This window comes from Cetorhinus maximus, chromosome 32, assembly GCF_964194155.1.
Source record: "Cetorhinus maximus chromosome 32, sCetMax3.hap1.1, whole genome shotgun sequence".
NCBI lineage: Eukaryota > Metazoa > Chordata > Chondrichthyes > Lamniformes > Cetorhinidae > Cetorhinus > Cetorhinus maximus.
In genome coordinates, this window is record NC_135910.1 from 6,380,748 (window position 1) to 6,401,948 (window position 21,201).

A 21,201-nucleotide genomic window follows, 5' to 3' on the forward strand; every position below is an offset into this window, starting at 1 on the left:
AAGCTCATGGGACACTTGGCTGCATGCCTCTTACTTAATTTAAATGCAGCAAAGCGTACTACTAGCAGATGTATCTTTGTCAAAGTGGAGTCCCAGAAGGGCCATCGCAGTGACCATTGTGGGGTGGGGAGGAGTAGTTTCGGCAGAGGGCTTCTTCGTTTCATTTAACTTTCTGGACCTCCAGAAAATAGACGGTTTATTTAAATGGAAAATCCAGGCCTTCAATTTCTGGTTGGTGTTCTGATGAAAGATCATTGACTTGAAACATTAGCTGTTTCTCTCTCCGCAGTTGCTGCCAGACATGCTGAGTATTTCCAGCATTTTCTGTTCTTATTAACCTTGACTTCTGGCTTCAGATTAATCTCTAATCTGCAAGTAATTTACTTGCAACTGACCCAAGATGGAACTAAGCGTTTTTTAAAAAAACTTTATTCACTTTGAAGTGTGGCAGATGGCTGTAAAACTCTTATAAAAATAGATTTGGAATATAACTATCACAACAAGGGATGTGGTCCAACTCAAAAATCAGCTGTTGGTTCATCTACATTAGGCAATCACTTACATGCATCTCTGGAGCACATCTGCCCAATAGGTCAATCAGCGCTGCGTAGAAAGACATGATGGCATTACCCAGGTGGACACGATTTTCTTCATGGACCTCTTCGCTAAACCTACATACATATATAAAAAAAGTTATGGTTCATGATACATTATTTAGTTGACGTTTACTTTGCTCAACTGTAGGATTTACTGCGTTACAAAACTGACGTTACAGCCATATTGGTCCCCATGATTCAGTCAGGATTGACAACATTATTAGCACTTTTTACTTGGTTGTTTCACTCGCAGACTGTTAGTCTATGGGAACAAATTATGTTTTATGTGAACTAGAAATAGTTTCTATTTTGATTATCAATCACATCAAATAGCAGGATGAGATGAACACAATGGGGGTGAAATTGGATTTGACAGTAGCATAAAGCAGATGATAGCAAATCATGTTATTGTTCATTCTGCACTACTGCCCAAGACCAATTTTTCTCCCAATGCTCCGAGTTCATAAGCCTATCATGTTTGCAACCAATTCCAATTATATTATGTGCACATTTGCATTTACACAAAAGAATTCATTCTGATTTTAGTTCTTCTTCCATAAATAATTTATTCTATAAGCAAACCTAACCCGCAAACTCGACCACCTAGAAGGACAAGGGCAGAAGATGCATGGGAATACCACCCATTGCAAATTTCCCTCCAAGCCACTCACCATCCTGACTTGGAAATATATCGCTGTTCATTCAGTCGCTGGGTCAGAATCCTGGAATTCCCTCCCTAACAGCACTGTGGGTGTACCTACAACATATGGACTGCAGCGGTTCAAGAAGGCAGCTCACCACCACCTTCTCAAGGGCAATTAGGGATGAGCAATAAATGCTGGCCCGGCCAGCGACACCCACATCCCATGAACAATTTTTTTTAAAGATTGTGACTTATTGAGGATGATTTACATATCTCAGGAAAAAAAGGCCAAAGGTGGGGAGGGTCAGGGCAACAGCTGCCCGGAGGAACCAGTGGGGGACTCATCCCAGATTCCGGGTTGCCTCTCATTTGCATGGTCGAAGTGTGCTACCACTGCAAAATAGGTTCCACGTGGGCAGTCCACCAATAAGCGAGAGGAAATTGGGTCTGCAGCTTCTTACAGAAGAGGTGCTTATTTGTGGCCAAATTAGGAAAGCACGGAGATGCAGGCAGATGTCATTTACTACACAGAAGGAAGCTATTTGGCTGCTCAAGTCTCTACCAGCTCTCTGTGGAGCAATCCAGTCAATCATGCTCCCCTGCTCGATCCTCGTAGCCACGCAAGTTTATTTTCTTTATTACCCATCTAATTTCCTTCTGAAATCATTGATTGGTTTCCCTTCCACCACTGTGTAGGCAGCGAGTTTCAGGTTATTACCACTTGCTGCATAGAATAGTTCTTTCTCATATTCCCCCTGCATCTCGTGCCCAAAACCTTAAGTTGGTGCCCCCCTCCACCAGTTCTTGTACCATTAGCTAATGGGAACAGCCTTGTCTACCTTATCTAAGCCTATCATAAACTTGTACACCTTTATCAAATCTCCACACAAACTCTTTTGCTTCAAGGAGAAGAACTGCAGATTTTCCAACCTCACCTTATCCCCCCCTCCCTGTAACCATGTCTTCAGGAAGCATGACTTCCAGCAAGGTCCTGTGGTTCTGAGATGCAGCTCTGGGGATCCTCAGCCCCACAGATGATCAACAGGTACCACATCAAACTGGAAACAGACATGGAGAGAGGTGGCACAAAACGTTAACGCCAACAACATTTTCTCCAAGATCTGGCAGTGCTGGAAGGAATTTCATGATCTGATTAGGACTACAGGTGGAACTCCCATTCAGGCCTCGTTCACTTTCTGCACAGCAATAAAGATCGTTATCCTGCCTCAACATTATCAATCCTTCTATTTCCTACTTGCCATTGCTCTCCCGAAGTTAGCACAGAGGACTTCAATGCGCCTCCTTTCAGTCTGCAATCACTCCCTCCCTCACAACTACTTCTCCCTCTTGCCGATTCTTGCAGCTTCCTGACATCATACACACTACATGTTGATTTACACATTTGAAATGCCCCAATTTCTCAGAGCCAATCACAACCCACTTCCACTCTTCTTGCTGGAGAAGCCAGCATACTGAACAGGCACGGAGGGGGGTTTCAGCAGCAGATGAGCTGAGTCACCCTGGGTAATGTTAATCAGGCACAAGTGGACAATTTTAGTGATGGGATGGATGTGTGATTGGAAGCACATCTTCAGGATCAAATATAACAATGAGGTCATGAACTGTTTGGTTCAGTCTCAAGACAGCTGCCAGGGAGAAGCTAGGAAACAGAGCTTGTGGTGAGGACTGAAGACAATGGCTTCAGGCTTCCCATTATTTAGTTGGATTTAATTTTTGCTTGTCCACTATTGAATGTTGGGCAAAAAGTCTGGCAATTCAGAGATGGGGGATGGGGGGGTGGGGGGGTGGGGATGAGAAAGATTGTGGGAGGTAGAGCTGGGTGCCAGCACATCTCTCAGTAATGCCTATACTGGGGCCATACAGGTGCTAGGGTCAACCATCCACTCTGCCTCAGACAGAATGGGAGACTAGAATGGATTGGGACTTAAATCAGCTCAACAATCATTTAGAGTTTGCTCTCCGCTAATCAGATGTGCTGAGTTTAAGCTTCCTAGCACGGGCGAGATTTTAACTCACTCAAAACAGATTCAATTACACAGAATCTGGCCCATGCAGTAGGAGTGTAAGATAATGTGATTTTGCATGCTGGTAACTGTGTGTCCACACAATCCCTTGAACCAAACCCTACTTTGTGTGCCTTAGGACAATTTTCAAAACTTGAATAGCTTTAACTTTTCTATAAGATGGTGACACATTAATTGGTTAACCATAAGATGAAATTTATTAATGACTGTAACCAAGCAATACTAGTGCAGTCCCTGTTGATATGCAGCAAGAGCTGGACAACATTCAGGCTTGGGCTGTTAAGTGGTAAGTTACATTCATGCCACACAGGCAATGACCATCTCCAACAAGAGAGAATCTAACCATCTCCCCTTGACATTCAATGGCATTACCATCATTGAACCCTCACTATCAGCAAGTGAGGGTTACCACTGAACGGAAATAGAACTGGAGTAGCCATATTATTTTAAATTAATTCATGGGATGTGGGCATCACTAGCTAGGCCAGCATTTATTGTCCATGCCTAATTGACCTTGAGAAGATGGTGGTGTGCTGCCTTCTTGAATCGCTGCAGTCCATGTGGTGTAGGTACACCCACAGTGCCATTAGGGAAGGAGTTCCAGCATTTTGACCCAGCGACAGTGAAGGAACGGCGATATATTTCCAAGTCAGGATGGTGAGTGGCTTGGAGGGAAACTTCCTGGTGGTGGTGTTCTCATGTGATTGCTGCCTTTGCCCTTCAAGATGGTAGTGGTCGTGGGTTTGAAAGGTGCTGTCTAAGGAGGCTTGGTGAGTTCCTGCAGTGCATCCTGTAGACGGTACAACACTACTGCCACTGTGTGTCGGTGACGGAGGAGTGAATGCTTGTGGGTGGGGTGCCAATCAAGCAGATTTGTCCTGGATGGTGTCAAGCCTCTTGAGTGTTGTTGGAGCTGCACTCATTCAGGCAAGTGGAGAATATTCCATCACACTCCTGACTGGTGGAGAGCCTCTACAAGGCAGAAGTCAGGAGTGTGATAGAATACTCTCCACTTGCCTGGATGAGTGCAGCTCAAACCACACTCAAGAAGCTCAACACCATCCAGAGCAAAGCAGCTCCCTTGATTGGCACACCATCCATCACCTAAACATTCACTCCCTCCACCACTGCGCACACTGGCAATAGTGGGTGGAATTTTCCATGATCACCAGCCTCGGGCATCATGGCAGGTGTGAGTGGACAATATGGCAGGAAGGCCAAAAATTGGTTTCACAATGTTGTGAGACCAGTTTGCAATCGTCTACTCCACCAATCAATGGCCGGCCACATTTGCTGCTGCATGTCAGAAACTTCACTGTAATACATCTGCATCTTATTATAAGTCCAGCTCGTTAGAATCAACACCCCCCCCCGCCCCCGCAGTGGATCATCCGAGCACGTCGGCATAATTGCACGCCATAGTGTTTCACAACAGCATTTAAAAGACATGCACCTGGCGAGCTGCACTTCAAGGGGAACTCGGAGGTGAGCGTACAGTGACGTTGCGCAGTGCTCTCGAGGGTCACCTGGTGGACCTCAAGGTTGAGGCACTGCGCATTCAGGCAAGGCCACAGGCAAGTCGCATTTTCCCAGCTGGTGGCTGGCTGACAGTGTGGTGCCAGGACAAAGGCTGCGCTGTGGTTGAGGCGAGTTGGGGGGGGCAGTGAGAGCAAGAGCTGCACTACAGTTGATGGTAGTGCACATGCACGTGTGGGAGTGTGAAGGGAGGGAAGCAGCCAAGCATGAAATGACCATTCCTCCACAGCTGAGACAGTTCAGGCGCAGCCACATTGACATGTTTGGAGTCGGGCATCTAGCTTATCTGCCCAGTCAAGCAACGCAGAGGCAAGAAAGTGCCACCAAATACTACATAGCTTTTCACCCTTTGGGCACTGGCAGCAAACTAATGAGCATTTTAGTGGACTACAGAACAATTGGACGACTGGGCACATTGTATAATCTCCTTACAAAAGTTCTCCATGGAGCAGTCACTGGCTGAGGCACTCACAGCCCCCTTGCAATGTCATCATTCAGGTTTGGACCAGTGTCCCTCATGGTTCAAGCAAACAGTTCAGCCTTGCAGCCTGGGTTAGGAGAATGCCTACACCTGAGCTCAGAGCACAGCATGCAGGCCACAGCATGGGCAAAGCTGCCACCAATCAATCAGGAATGGAGTGGGTCGGAGGTGTGTGGGGCTTCGGGCAGCCATGTAGCACACTAAACTCTGGCCATCCAAGTGGTGGCCAGCACTCCCTGGGATGCATTAAGGGGCCTTCAGACTTAACTAAGAGAGACTCTTAGTACACGCAAACTAACCCATGCATCTCTCTCTTCAGAAGTATGTCAGGAGCATGGAGCCTGGTGACCTAGCTGTATGCCTCGTGGCTTACAGAGAGCAGAGACGAAGGAGAAGAGAGCGACAGAGATGCCTGGCTGGGCACAGGGAGGAGCAGCACCATCCGAAAGAAGGGGCAACTGAGGCTCTGACGCACGCTGAAGAGCCACAGCAAGCCATCGCTGGTCAGCGCCTAGCTAGGCCCAGGGTCTATAGATGCCACTTGTCATTCCTGCAGATGACAAGAACCAGTGTTGCTGAAGACTGCGCATGTCCAGGGAACTGGTCGGTCACATCTGCCACCTGCTGCAGGATTTGGTACCACGGAGACATGGAGAGCATCCACTGCCAGTGGCTGTGAAAGTGACCGCAATGCTCAATCTTTACACCAGTGGCTCCTTTCAGGGCTCCAAAGGTGACCTCTTGGGGTTATTGCAAACTCCCACGCACAAATATGCTCATGGGTCAAGGATGGCATTTTTGAGAGGGCACACAACTTTATGCATAGCTCCTGGGATCAGGAAAGCCAGGGTGCAAGAGCAATTGGATTGGCCCAGATCTCAAGTTTTCCACAGATGCAGGGTGCCATCGACTGCACTCACATGGTGCTCAGATCTCGTGGCCACTAGCAGTCAACTACGTCAACGTTGAATGTTCAGCTTGTGCAACCACCACAAATGCATCCTGCAGGTCTGCGCCATCCCTGGCAGTGTTCATGACTCCTACATTCTCAGTAGGTCTCAGGTCCCTAACATCTTCCAGGGTTGGCTCCACGGGGGCAAGGGCTACCTGCAGAGGACATAGCTGATGACACCTGTGCGGTGGCCTCAGAGGACAGGTACAAGGTAGGCTCATGCTCAAACTTGCAAGCTTGGTGGAGCAGAACTTCCGAATGTTGAACATGAGGTTTCGGTGCCAGGACTGGTCTGGCGGAGCACTGCAATACAATCCACAGAGGGTGTCACGCATGGTCGTTGCCTGCTGTGCCCTTCAAACCTTGGCGCTGCAATGGGAAGAGGAGCTGGCTAAGGAGGAGATGGAGGAGTTGCACATCTCCTCCGTTGAGGGGGACATCCATGGGGATCAGGGTTAGGAGGTCCTCAAGGGTGACGATGAGGCCCTCGCACTTGCCAGATGAGGCAGGCGTGCTCGGGAGACCCTCATAGTTGCTAGATTCATGAAGGATGACGGCGACATGCAGTGAGGAGAAACCACAGAACCTCAAGTTGCATCTGTGAATGTTTGACTCCTGTCTGGCTGATGGCAGCACGCATACCTTCTGTGCTAAGGCTCCTGTCATGGAGACGTGGCAGATGCCCATAGTCCCTACATTCCGGGAGGATGATGACAAAATGCATGGGGACACTCCATAAATCCTCACATAGCTCATGTGAATGTCTGACTCCTGTCTGGCTGATGGCACGTCGCTTATGCTCTGTGAACAGGGTCATATCATGGAGATGCAGTGGGGAAACTTTAACTTCTCCTGAACCAATGGCATCCTTTGTGAGCTGACCCCTTCAAGAGCACACTGTCACCGGATACAGATGCTGACGAGATGGGGAGCCAGCACACCTCAAAGGTGCTGGGAGCACGCAGAGAGGATGACAGAACTTTGTGCCGCTGGCCCAGGACATTCTGGCTGCAATGGTAAGCTCCATTGAGATGCAAGCATGACTGATGTGACCAGTGACAGTGAAGGCACACCAAAAGCATGCTGGGAATGTTGCACAAAGCACAGGGAAGAGGCTCTGGACTGAGGCAGCTGCCTTTATCTTGTGCAGGGACCAAGGTTTCACATCTGAGCGACACGAAATCTGCTCACCAGAACAAGGAGCCATGGGTAAGGAGACATTCTTGGGAGTTTATTGACAAAGTGAACAGTATGTACAAGTGATTAACCCCCATGCCCAGGCTGTGCAACCACATCTTCTTAACATTCCTAACCCTGCCACTACACCTTGGTGCTTTGCTGACATCCACAGCAGAGGTGCAGGCAGCCTGCTGACTGCTACGCCCTGCCTGTGGTGACTTTGATGTGTGTTTTCTTAAGGGCTCCAGTATGCTTTCAAAGTGCTGCTGTGTGGTGGTCGCACCCTCCTCGGCCTATGGAGCTGGGTTTGCTGGGTCACAGAAAGAGGGGATTCAGATGGGCCAGACACTCCCCGAGTCACCTGGATTGTTGGCCCCGGGGTGTGCACCTGCTGATGCTCCTTCCTATGGGTGCCCAAGTGCCCCTGGCTGACTCCTTGAGGAGAAGGGGAAGCTGGAGTGAGATCAAGCTGTCCCACACCCCTCTCCCGTTGACACTGTTGGAGGACAACTATGGCATCTGCGATGGAGTTGAGCTCGCACAGCAGTGCAGAATCGATGTCCTGGACCAAGTGTTGACCTCGGTGTTTCGGTATTCCGGAGCCAATACCTCAGACTGAAGGCGGACGGACTCCTCCATCGGGCCTTGCAATCTGAGAAGTGCAGTGGACATCCCTTCCTGAAGTTCCCGAGCTTGCCTTTGCAGCTCCAGGAGCTGAGGTATGACTGAGTCCAGAGGCTCGTCATCTGACTTGGACTCAGCAGACTTCTGGCCTCCAGTAGTCCTCTGAGTGCCAGAAACCTGGGAAGTCCCTGCCTCCGCCTGCTGTGGATCAGACAGTGCGATGTGCTCACCTGACTGTGACCCCCGAGGCAACTCTAAAGCTTGGTCTCACCGAGGTGTGTGTCTCTGCACTGGGGGAGGGTGCGGCTGAGCGCTGTGACAGGTCTTCGATGAGGGTTTCAGCAGATTCCTCTTCTGAGGTGTCTGCGGGGCTTGGGTTGAGGACCTGGGTCATGGGCCCCCTCAACTGTTTCCCAGATGTGCCAGCGAAAGCAAGGAGAGATATTTAGTGCATGGCAGGGGACTGCGAAACAGGGGAACTGACTCAACAGCATCGTTGTCTGATGGATGTTGCACTGCTGGATCCTCACTTGGTTGAGCATCGCTGACCTCACCGTCAGCACAGGACTGGTCCAGATCTTTGCCAGCCAGCTGGGTGGGTCTATTTACAAAGTCCGTGAGGACCTTGATTTCAGACATTCCTCCACCAATCTGCGACTTCTCCCTTTTGTTGTGTGCCAGCTTCTACTGCATGAAGACAGATGGAGAGAGTGTAAGCAGGATGCCTGCCAGGCCAGATGATAAGTATGCCTGGCATATGTGGATGGTGAGTGGTGTCATGCATGAGATGAGGTCAATGAAGGTGTGTGTGAGAGAGAGTGAATGGTGATGTCCCTTGAACTGGCAGTGAGTGAGATTCCTGTCGATGTGTGATGGGTTTGAGAGTGAGAGTTGAGAGTGATGAGAAGAGTGACTCCTCTTTCGGCACTGGGTGGCTGTCCTCTTTTGCAGGGCGTTGGCACTGAACACCGTTGCCACCACCACCCAAGCCAAATTGGTGATGTTGCTGCCGCTCCTGCGGCCAGAACAGAAGTAGAGGACATCATGGCGGGCCTCCATGACGTCCCAGGGATGTGTCACTGAATCAGGGGGTTGCACTCTTCTTGCCTTTCGGGTCCATGCCTTCTATGCAGTAGTCCTGGGCTGCAAGCAATGAAAGTCGTGCGTGTGGCTGTACTTTAAATATGACGCCTGGCATGAGGAAGCGGCGAGGTGACGGTGGGCGAATTGGAGGCTGCCTGCCAGCGAAACAGCGTGTTTCCTGGGAATGTATGATTAATGAGGCAGGATTGGGATGATACAGCGTGAAACGCCGTCATTGCAGCCTCCTTTTTCCCGCCCGCAATAGCACTTAGTACAGACCTGGGATAATTCCACCCAGTGTGTACCATCTACAAGATGCACTGCAGCAACTTGACAAGGCTCCTTTTACAGCACCCTCCAAACCCGCGACCTCTACCACTTAAAAGGACAAGGGTAGCATCTGCATGGGAACATCACCACATGCAAGTTCCCCTCCAATCCACACATCATCCTGATTTGGAACTATATCGCTGTCCCTTCACTGTCACTGGATCAAAATCCTGGAACTGCCTCCCTAACAGCACTGTGGATGTACCTACAACACATGGGCTGCAACGGTTCAAGAAGGTGGCTCATCACCACCTTCCCAAGGGCAAAAATGGGCAACAAATGCTGGCCTAGCCAGTGATGCCCTATCTCATAAAAGAATAAATAAAAAATGTAGCCTACATCAGCTAAAAGTACTCGGACATTTAAACTGCAATTATTTTCTTTCTGGAAACACTTCATCAGATAAAAGAATCTGCCTACACTTCCAAGGATAATTCATTGTATGGAGCGCTTGAAAAATTTCAATGCCATAATGATGCTTCACGTTTCATTTTTTTCTTGCAATCCTTAAGGTTTCTATGATTTTCGTGACCTCTGTTCCCAGGGAATTTCTATATATGAAACAGATCTCTTCCCCCTTTTCCTTGCTCCACTCTTCTCATGAGTGAGGCAGGTTAAGTGTAGTTCCAATATAGTCATTTGAATGAGGTGGGAGGGACCATTTCTGGCCCTCCCAATACGTTCTCTTTTAGGTTGCAGTCAGGTGTAGAAGGGTTCGAAGAAGTTGATAGGGGGCTTTGTGCCAGTGAGCTCCTTAGCTTGAAGAGCCCAAGGCAGAAAGGTCAAAAGTAGGTCCCCAATCTTTCGGCCAAAGAAAAACAGGTTTTCAGTCTTGGAAGTCTTATAAAAGAGGCAGCAAAACACTTATATTGCTTTGGTTGAAGTTAACATATTTCCTTACAATTCCCGTCTTCGGTCTTTCTTGACCGTCGGTCCATCACGGGCAGGATCCTCAGAAATCTTGATGGCGTCCTCAATGGCTCCAAGTAAACCACTGCCACCTTCACCCCGTAGGGCTGGTCCAAAACACTCAGGGCGACGGATCAGCAAACGCACAACAACATTGGCATTTTCTTCTACACTTTCACCTGCAATCACATAGAAAACATCGCACAAGCAGGAGGATGAGAAGCTCTAAACAAGAAAGTGTCAACATATTTCCCATGTTCAGGAATGCAAAAACTTCTAACACAACTAATGCTTTTAGTCACTTTGCAAGTAAATGCATTAAGTGCGTCTTGTAGTTGTATTCCACTACTGCACAAATTTATTTTGCAGTCATGAAATAGTTCTCATCAATTGTAGTCATATATTCCCTTGAACCTTTTCCTCAAGTAATGATGCTCCTGTAATAATCAATTTAATTTAAAAAATGTTTTGTATGAAGCAATTTAATTGTACAGTATGCAGTAAACATGTGAAATTCTAGGCCATTAACTGAACTTCACCAGGCCTAGGCTTGGAAGCTTGGTTTTTGAGATCGCATCAAAGAAATGCATTTCTTTATTACAAGGTATATTTTGGGGAAATAAGCAGCCAGAGGAGGAAAATGACTTGAATCAAATAGATTTACCTGAAATGGCAATGCTAAAACGTACTCATCTTTTTATAAGTAGTTCACCTGGTTGCGCAGCAGTGAGCATATAAGACATGCAGACTATACAGACGCTGGTTCAGTCCCTCATCTCTTAATTGTTGTCAGCCCAGATAGTGGAAGGGTGGTGCAATTCAACCAAGCAACCCAAGGTGAGAATTTCCACATCAGGTTGTCAGGTAATGTCTCCTGTTGGGTGTGTGCATGAAACTCAGCTATGAGACCCTCCATGTTGTGGCATTCTCCCAGAAAGCACTGTCCAATCTCATGAATTATGGTTGATCACTTAGACATTGGAAAGTAACTGATGTCTACAGAACTGGTGGGAAAAGCAGGAAAAAAATTGATGGTAACAGGATCAATATTTGTAAAAAGCTAGAAGTATATGACATAAGTGAGAAACAGTTCATCATCTGACAGTGATCTTCTTGTTTTCTTCATGTGTTGATGCTTCCAAAATATTTTAAGTCATTTACTAATTGTGAAGTTAGTGATAACTGAATGGAATTTCTTGAATTTTAATTGTGGTGGAAAATATTACCTGGTTTCTGAAGCTGGTTTATGGGAATCAATAAGGATGGGAGTCAATGGGAACTGAGAGTGAAAACGTTTGTGTTTTTTTTTAGCAAATGCAGTTCTTGCATTTTTCACTTGAATGAAATCCTCCAATGGAAGCGACCTGCTACTGCCCACAAGTATATGTTCTACCTCAGTAGGCAATGAAGTGATAGAAGTTACTATCACGGATGTTCCAACTTTGCCTGCCAACCTTTGATTCCAATTTATCAGGCCCAGGTCTATTCTTACCCCATTGAAGTTGGCTTTCCTCCAGTTAATTATTCTTACACTGGATTGTTCCTTGTCCTTATCCATAGCCAACCTAAACCTTATGATACAACGATCACTTTCCCCTAAATGTTCCCCTAGTGACACCCGATCAACTTGGGTCACCTCATTCCCAAGAACCAGGTCTAGCGGTGCCTCCTTTCTCATTTGACTGGGAACATACTCCTGTACAAAATTTTCCTGAGCACAATCTAGGAACTCTTGCCCCTCTCTGCCTTTACACTACTACTATCTCAGTCTATATTTGGATAATTAAAGTCCCCCATTATAACTACCATATAATTTTTGTACCTCTCCGTGATTTCTTTGCAAATTTGTTCCTCTACAACTTTCCCACAAGTTGGTGGCCTATAAACTGCATCAAGCAATGTAACTGAACCTCTTGTTCCTTAGCTCTTCCAGCACTCCGCTGTTCTCCTTAAATCAATACTGCCACATTTCCTTCCTTTCCTATCTTTCTTGAACACCTTGTATCCAGGAATATTTAATACCCAGTCCTGCTCTTCTTTGAGTCAGTTCTCTGTTGTAGCCACAACATCATATTTCCACATGGCAATCTGCGCCTGTAACTTACAATATTACTTATCACACTCCCCGTCTTCATATACATGCACAGAAACCCTAATTTAGACTTTATTACTTTTTCCCTTACTTTGAACTCACTTATTGCCTGACAATTTCCTACACTAGTACTATGTGTGTCTCCTGGTATTCTATGCACCTCTCTGATATTACCTCCAGGTTCCCACACCCCTGCCAAGAAAGTTTAAATCCTCCACAATAAAACTAGCAAGGAAGTCGGTCCCGGCTCTGTTTAGGTGCAATCCGTCCAGCCTATACAGGTTCCATCTCCCCCAGAGCTGGTCCCAATTAACCAGGACCATTGTTCCAGCCATGCATTCACCTGCTTTATCTTGTTTCTATACTCACTAGCTCATGGAAATGGTAGTAGTCCCGAGATTGCTACTTTTGAGCTCCAGCTCCCTAAGTTCTGACTGCAAGACTACTCCCCTCTTTCTGCCTGTCACTGGGGCCAATGTGGAACACGACCACTGGCCCCACACCTCAGATTGCTCTGCAGCCACTCAATGATATCCTTGACCCTGACACCAGGGAGGCAACATACCATCCTGGATGCCCATCTGCAGCTGCAGAATTGAAGAAAAGCAAAAAGACAGTATGAAAAAAGACTGGCAGTTAACATGAAAGGGAATACATAAGTCTTCTATTGGCGTATAAATAGTAAAAGGGTGGCAAGAGGAGGAGTGGGGTCGACTTGGGGACCAAAAAGATTTATGCATGGAGGCAAGGAGCATAGCTGAGATACTAAATGACTACTTTGAATCTGACTTTACCAAGGAAGATGATGCTGTGCAGGTCATGATGAAGAGCATGTAATTCAGGCACTTGAAGGGTTTAAAATTGATAAGGAAGGATCAGATAGGCTGTCTGTACTTAAAGTTGATGAAATTGTTACTTAGGAAAGTGAGAATGGAAATTGTGGAGGTACTGGCCATAATGTTCAAGTCTTCCTTAGACTCAGGGTGGTGCCAGAAGACTGGAGAATTGGAAAGATAAACTCTTGTTCAAAAAAGGGTATAGAGATAAGCCCAGAATCTACTGGCCAATCATCTCAGTGGTTGGGAAGCTTCTAGAAATGATAACTTGGGACAAAATTAATAGTCATTTGGGTTAATTAAGGAAAGCCAGGATGAATTTGTTAAGGGCCAATTGTGTTTAACTAACGTGGAGTTTTTTGATGAGATAACAGAGAGGGTTGTTGAGGATAATGCTGTTCATGTGGTACATTCTAAAAGGCATTTGATAAAGTGCCACACAATAGACTTGTGAGTAAAGTCATAACTCTTGGAATGAAAGAGTCAGTAGCGATATGGATATAAAATTGGCTGAGTGACAGGAAACAGAGAGTAGTGGTTAATGATGTTTTTTGGACTGGAGGGAAGTTTGTAGTGGAGTTCCCCAGGGGTCAATGTTACATATATTAATGACCTAGACCTTGGTGTACAGGGCACAATTTCAAAATTTGCAGATGATACAAAACTTGGAATCATTGTGAACAGTAGGAGGATAGTGTCGAATTTCAAAAGGACATAGATAGGGCTGGTGGAATGGCTGGACAACTGGCAGATGAAATTAATGCAAAGAAGTGTGAAGTGTTTCATTTGGGTAGGATGAATGTGGAGAGACAATATAAAATGAAGGATATAATTCTAAAGGGCTTACAGGAACTGAGGGACCTAGGTGTATATGTACATAAATCACTGGCACTAGTTGAATTGTTCCTTCGGAGAGTCGGTGCCGACATGATGGGCCGAATGGCCTCCTTCTGTGCTGTAACTATTCTCTGATTATGTGACATCGTCATACACACAAATTCCTTTCTCTACAGCTTTAACAAAGGTATGTACCCATTCATTTTTAATGAATTAATGCTTCCATTAAAATAGGTAGAGAGAAAGCTTGCTATGAGCAGTTAATGTGTTCATCTGGATTATATTCCTATTCAAGTGTTTTGCAGATGACGTTCAAAGGAAGGAGATAATCAATATCCAGATTTCTGCGAATCCACAGGAATAGCCAACAAGCAACAGGCATGGTGGAAAAGTTTTTTTGTAACATGCAATTTTTCAGTAAATCAGGATCATTTTTATTCCCCAGTAGCTAAGAGCTTACTATTCCCATATATATGATGTTGTATCTATTTATTTCTGACATTATTAAATATGTAAACTGTATGACTATCATGCTAAAGGTAACAGATTCTATGTAAACAATCAGCAACAGTTAAGCATATTTTTTGACTGTCAATGATGTATGACAGCTGTGGCACGCAGATTGCGCCCACATGATATTATCTATTTTATCTGTGCTAGTGTCAATTCTGTGAAATGTAATGCACAATGTGAACTCAGACTCTACAAATATAGTGAAAAATTTAGCTATTCATCCTTTACTGATGTTTACTAAACTGGTCTATTCACCATTAACAAATACAGCAAACCGCAAAAAGTCAAGATAACGTTCTCCTCCAACAGGATTCCACCCAATGTCTGGATAGCCTTTTGCCAGAAGCATAGGGCAGCTTTGCAGACCGGACCCTGCCAGGTATGTCACCACCTAAAATTGGAAATAAATGGTAAAATCCAAGGGAATGAATTATGATGTTGAAGCTACAGACTGTCATTCAAAGCATTCATTATTGAAATTTATGCAGCATGCAACTTAAAGAGTGCAAAAATCAGAACAAACTGTCAACCCCATCGTCACATTCCAAGTCACATTTTAGGACTCTTTTTTTTTATATTACTTTTACCCAAATCCACATTCATCCACTTAAATAAAAGCAAAATACTATGGATGCTGGAAATCTGAAATACAAATAGGAAGTGTCGGAAATACTCAGCAAGTCTGACACCATCTGTGGAGAGAGAAACAGAGTTAATGTTTTGAGTTGGTTATGACTTCTTCAGAATTGGAGAATAAGAGTCATATTCAACTTGAAATGTTAACTCTGTTTCTCTATCCACAGATGGTGCCAGACTTGCTGACTGTTTCCAGCACATTGATTTTATTCTACGTTCATCCACATTGTTCAATAAGGCACTAATCTCTTTCCTTTAGGTATACCTTTTATTAGATAAGATAAATTCTATAAATAGATAACTTTACAGCTTTACACTCCTGACAGGGACTCAACAGCCAGAAAATCATTTTGGAAATTTGATGCATGACTCAAGATTTTTTTCTGATCATTCCACACATTGCTGAGTTGAAAATTAAGCCTGCAAATTCCTCTTAGCATGAATTTTCTCTCGAGCCGTTTCATTTCACGGTGAAACCATGGTTAGAATTTTCTGCTCGGCGTTCAGGCGCGCGCCCGACATACTCGAGCATGAAATAGTGCGTGATATTTTGGTTGGCGGGCACGTGCGAGAGTCGGCAGCGCGCCTGCCAACAATTAGGAGGCCTATTAAAACCATTAAAGTAGCAACTGACGGTGATTTTTCGCTGCCTGTCCAACATTACGGTTGGCGGAAGGAAGGGGGGGAGCGATAATTGACCAGGCGGCCTTTGCATTTTTCAGGAAACCTCATCTACGGCAGGATGAGGTTTCCGCTATTAATTTAAAAAAATTAAAAATGGACAGAATTTTCATCATCTATATTTTCATGTGAGTGAATCTGATGTGTGGGCATTTTTTCCTGCAGTTTCAAAACTTTATTGATTGGTTTTAAATTCTTCAGCTGCCTGAGGCAGCTCTCTGCCTTCTGGGCGCTTTCACTGCGCGGTCCTCTGCGCCCGTGTAGACTTCGGCGCTCACCCTCCTTCCGCCCCCATCCCGGCATTGTTGAGCCTCTCAGCGTGCGTTTCACGCCGGATGGCCGTTAATTGGCCAGCCAGCGTGAAATCGCGTTTGGGGATAAATCGTGGTCGGCAGTTTGTTCCCTGGCCCGCCGATCGCAGCAACATGCCAACCCGAAAATTCTACCCTATGAATACTTGATCCGTTTTACTTAATGTATAATACCAAGTAAGTGGTCAGTCATTTCAAGAGGAACAAGTTTTTTTTGGGTAGAAAGACAAATTTAAAAACCTAGAAACAAGTGGCATTACCACTAATCTTCAAAGTGTTCCCAAAGTGCCCTGGAGATCTGATGCCAATGTCCTGAAGACATTGATGTAACCTTTTGGGGAAGAGTCATAGTCTTTGATATTTTCTCAGTCAAAGGTGAAACCACCTTCTTCCCACTCCCACAATATGTTGGGGATGCTGAGATTTGCAGAAACATGATTTTCCCAACATTTCTTCAACCCATCAAATACTCAAAGTAAAATGGAATTAAATAGTTTACATAACAGATCATTTTCCAAACCCATGCACAATAGAACAGTGCACTCTCTTTCTCAGAACTGTCCTTTTTTTTATTCTTTCAAGGGACATGGGCATCACTGGCTAGGCCAGCATTTTTGTTGCCCATCTCTAACTGCCCTTCAGAAGGTCGTGCCTTCTTGAACTGCTGCAGTTCATGTGGTGTAGGTACACCCACAGTGCTGTTAGGGAGGGAGTTCCAGGATTTTGACCCAGCGACAATGAAGGAACGGCGATATAGTTCCAAGTCAGGGTGATGTGTGCCTGCGGCTCAAGTCCAGTTTAGGTTTAATAACTAATGTTGGCTGCAAATACATGGAAACACATTTTATTACCTTATCCAGATCAGGTTCCCGCAGGGCCAAGGCAAGTTCATTGTTGTCAATGCATGAAGCCGCTGCAACATCTAGTGGAGTGGACCCCCGCATACCTGAGGAGAATCAATCATGAAATGCAATGAGCAACCTCAGTAATACAAGAGAAACGCCTCTAGACACAAGTAATAGCATCAACCTTTGAAGGACAGCAATAGCATTTTTGAGTTGAAGTGATTCTTACTGCAAACTTCTGTAAACGTTGTTCTCGCATTATCAAAAATACATAAGACGCAGAAGTGTTCAAAATGATGTACCATGCAGTAATTAGTGCATTTACAGCTAGGTTACTGATTTAATGTGAAATACGTTCAGTAATAGATTTATTATAAGTGATTTATTAAACAAAACCTCAACCATGAGCAATTACACAAATTATTGGAGGATTGGACATTACACTAAATATTTGAATGTTAAATAATTCAAAATGAGCAATTCAAAGTGAAATGACTCTATGCCTCTATGAAAACAGTGCAACAGATCCGCTTTGGTGTTCACAAAATGAAGCATTCAACAAAATCTTTTATAATGTCAATCATCTTCACAACTACACGGAAATAGGATGAATCATTTTATGATCATGTTCTGCCTTTTTATAATTTAGGGGTGCTGTGTTAAAGCAAACGGGTTAAAGCACTGAATGAAGCGATGTCACTAAGATCCCAGGTGGAGAAATATGAGCACTGGATAGTGCTCTTTCTGTAGGTGGGGAAGGTTATTTTGTTTTTATTTTAAACAGCCATCTATACTTCTTCTTAGGCAGTCTCTTGGGTTGAGGATAACTTGCTTCCACTCTGGTTTGATGAGTTCTGAGATGACTCATAAGTTCATTGCGTGATCTGCAGGCTCTAACACATGCGGGGCAGGTAGTGCTTAAAGGGTCAGGTAAATGAGTTGCTGGGAGGTTTGTACACTCTCTCTTATGCCTCAACTTTGCCTCTGCATATTCTCGATGAAAGCTCTCTGTGTTCAGTCCTCAAAAGCACTGGAAACGTATCACCAGTGGTGCTTTTGCAAGATCCTCTAAATTTGGTGGCGAAGGTGGACAACAGCACTGTCCTCTCCCAAGCCAGCATGCCCAGCATCAAGGCACTAATCACACTATACCAGCTCTGCTGGGCAGGTTGTGTCATTTGTATGCCTGACACCAGATTCCCAAAGCATCTGTTCTACTCGGAACTCAGTTGTGGCAAGAGACTCCCAGGAGGATAACAGAAACGCTTTAAGGATGTCCTCAAAACATCCCTGAAGACTCATGGGAGTCTGTGACTTGGGACCGACCAAAATGCAAAAGGTTCATTTGGGATGTCATCTATAAAAGTCTTGATCACTGGTAATGTTTCCAGAGACTAGTGCACTAGCAGAGCTAGCAGATACAATCATTGTTTTATGCAAAGAATATTAAAACACAATTTATTTTTCTTTTAAAACATGGTAATAAAATGGATAGATGTTGCTATAAAAAGAAACTTGTCAATAAAATAGAAGCAGTCCATGACCAAGTGCAGCAAGACCTGGACAATATCCAGGCTTGGGCTGACAAGTGGCAAGTCACATTCGCACCACACAAGTGCCAGGTAATGACCATCTCCAACAAGAAAGAATCCAACCATTGCCCTTGACATTCAATGGCATTACCATCGCTGAATCCTCCACTATCAACATCCTGGAGGTTACCATTGACCAGAAACTGAACTGGACTAGCCATATAAATACTGTGGCTACAAGAGCAGGTTAGAGGCTAGAAATCCTGCAACGTGTAACTCACACCTCCTGATTGCCCCAAAGCCTGTCCGCCATCTACAAGGCGCAAGTCAGGAGTGTGATGGAATACTCTCCACTTGCTTGGATGAGTGCAGCTTCAACAATGCTCAAGTAGCTTGATTGGCACCCCATCCACAAGCGTTCACTCCCTCCACCACCGACGCAGTGGCAGCTGTGCGTACCATCTACAAGATGCACTGCAGGAACTCACCAAGCCTCCTTATACAGCACCTTCCAAACCCACGACCACTACCATCTTGAAGGACAAAGGCAGCAATCACATGGGAACACCACCACCTGCAAGTTCCCCTTCAAGCCACTCACTATCCTGACTTGGAACTATATTGCCATTCCTTCACTGTCGCTGGGTCAAAATCCTGGAACCCCTTCCCTAACAGCATTGTGGCCAGAATTTTATGTCCCGGGTGTGACATAGCCCAAAGTGACATCGGGAGAGTGTCCCCGATGTCATCCCGCATTCACATGATATTTCGCTTGGCGGGCGTGCGCAGCAGTCAGAAGTCTGCCCGGTGACAATTAAGCCCATTAACGATGCAATCAACAGCAATTTTACATCACCTGTCCACATTTACGGTTGGCGGACAGGCTATTCTCCCAGGCGGCCTTCCCATTTTTGCCCACCCTCTTCCTGCTCCCACCCTGGCAGAGCTGAGAACTTCAGCGCATGTTTCATGCTGGCTGCCCGTTAATTGGCCAGCCAGCGTGAAATCACGGTTGGGGGCCGATCACAACTGATCGCCCATATCCCGTCTGCTCCCGAGCCCGTGGATCACACGCGCCTGACGACCAAACGTTCAGGCCCATAGGTGTACGTACACCACATAGATTGCAGCGGTTCAAGACGACAGCTCACCATTACCTTCTCAAGGGCAATTAGGGATGGGCAATATATGCTGGCTTAGCCAGCGACACCCATATCCCATAAAAAAAGGCTCATTTTGACTTATTTAACACACAAATATTCGACACAACTTCCGATCCTCAAATAATCTTGTGTAATCTCTAATACGAACACACAAAATGGGAAATGTAGGCCATTCGGCCCCTTAGGCCTGCTTCGCCATTCAATAAGGTCATGGTTGATCTGTTTGCGTTTTGGAATTCCACATTCCTATCTGCCCTCAATAACCTTCGATTCCCTTGCCTAGCCTAAATCGAGCTACCTCTGCCTTAAAAATATTCAATTACCCTGCCTCTATTGCCTTCTGAGGCAGAGTTCCAAAGTCGCACGACCCTCAGAGAAAAAGATTTCTCCTCATCTAATGGCTGAGGCTTTGCTTAAAGGATCATTTATAATAAACGTTACAAAATGATCACTGGAAATATTTCGCATTGGATCTACAACCTAGCTGTGAAATCATTAACATTCCCATAACACAGCAATTTGAAGACTTCTGCTTCTTATGTGTTGGTTTTGGTAATGCGAGAACAGCAATTATGAAAAGTTTGCAGTAACAGCAAGAATTTTTAAAGCTGTAGTCGCACTAGAATCAGTAGCTAGACTATTGATCTGCAGCTAAATGTGGCTGATTTATACTGCCTGACTGCAAGTATCACTCTCCCAGCCAAAAGCGACACCTGAAAATGCAGAGCTCTCAGCTGACAATCTTTAAATGTACTGAGAGTATGGGCAGGGGAAATAACTTCTTGAATTTTTTTTTTCAGTTTATAAGATGCCTAGACAGTCCAACAGTCCCCTGTATACTCTTTAAACCTAGCTTAACATTGTGTTGGAACTATCCTCCATATAACGTCAAGCCCAAATTGTACAAAATGGCCCTCTTGAGGTGATCTCATTCTCACAAGATTTCTTAAAAAGCAGTCAGATTAGGATGAGCTCCAATCATACTGGCACTTTCTTGCATTGTGATAAAGTTCTTTACAGCAATTCAGAAGTGCAAACATGACTGCACATATAGCTAAAACGAACAGCTATGGTTTTCAACATTATATACTGAGGATTTTAAATCTTTCGCTGTGTTCTCAATTTTACCATGCCTCATTGTGTGTCATATGCTGTTAAAATAAAGCATCTTTTGTAACATTTTTATTAGGAAACCTCCGCTGTCAAAAGCACCTAAAAAGTAACAGGATAAGTCATATTTAAGATAAAAAATGAATCAGTTATATCTGCAATACATTTTGCAAACGTGTAAAATTCAATTAACACTTCAAATACTGAAGTTCATGAGGATAGCATTTTCTGAAGCTAAATTACAGTATTTTTCCACTGACAATAACT

The 21,201-nt window shown here is 45.0% G+C and overlaps 1 protein-coding gene across 1 annotated transcript in view; it reads right to left on the reverse strand.

The window, feature by feature from the left end:
- The window catches only part of LOC144671280 (ryanodine receptor 1-like), a 473,493-nt gene that overhangs the window by 222,863 nt on the left and 229,429 nt on the right, over positions 1-21,201 (reverse strand). Inside the window, exons 42-45 of the mRNA XM_078533089.1 lie at positions 17,136-17,230; positions 14,912-15,047; positions 10,371-10,557; positions 563-671 (exon numbers count right to left, since the gene is read on the reverse strand). Of these exons, the coding sequence (XP_078389215.1) occupies positions 563-671; positions 10,371-10,557; positions 14,912-15,047; positions 17,136-17,230 (527 nt within the window). The remainder of the gene's footprint in view (positions 1-562; positions 672-10,370; positions 10,558-14,911; positions 15,048-17,135; positions 17,231-21,201) is intronic.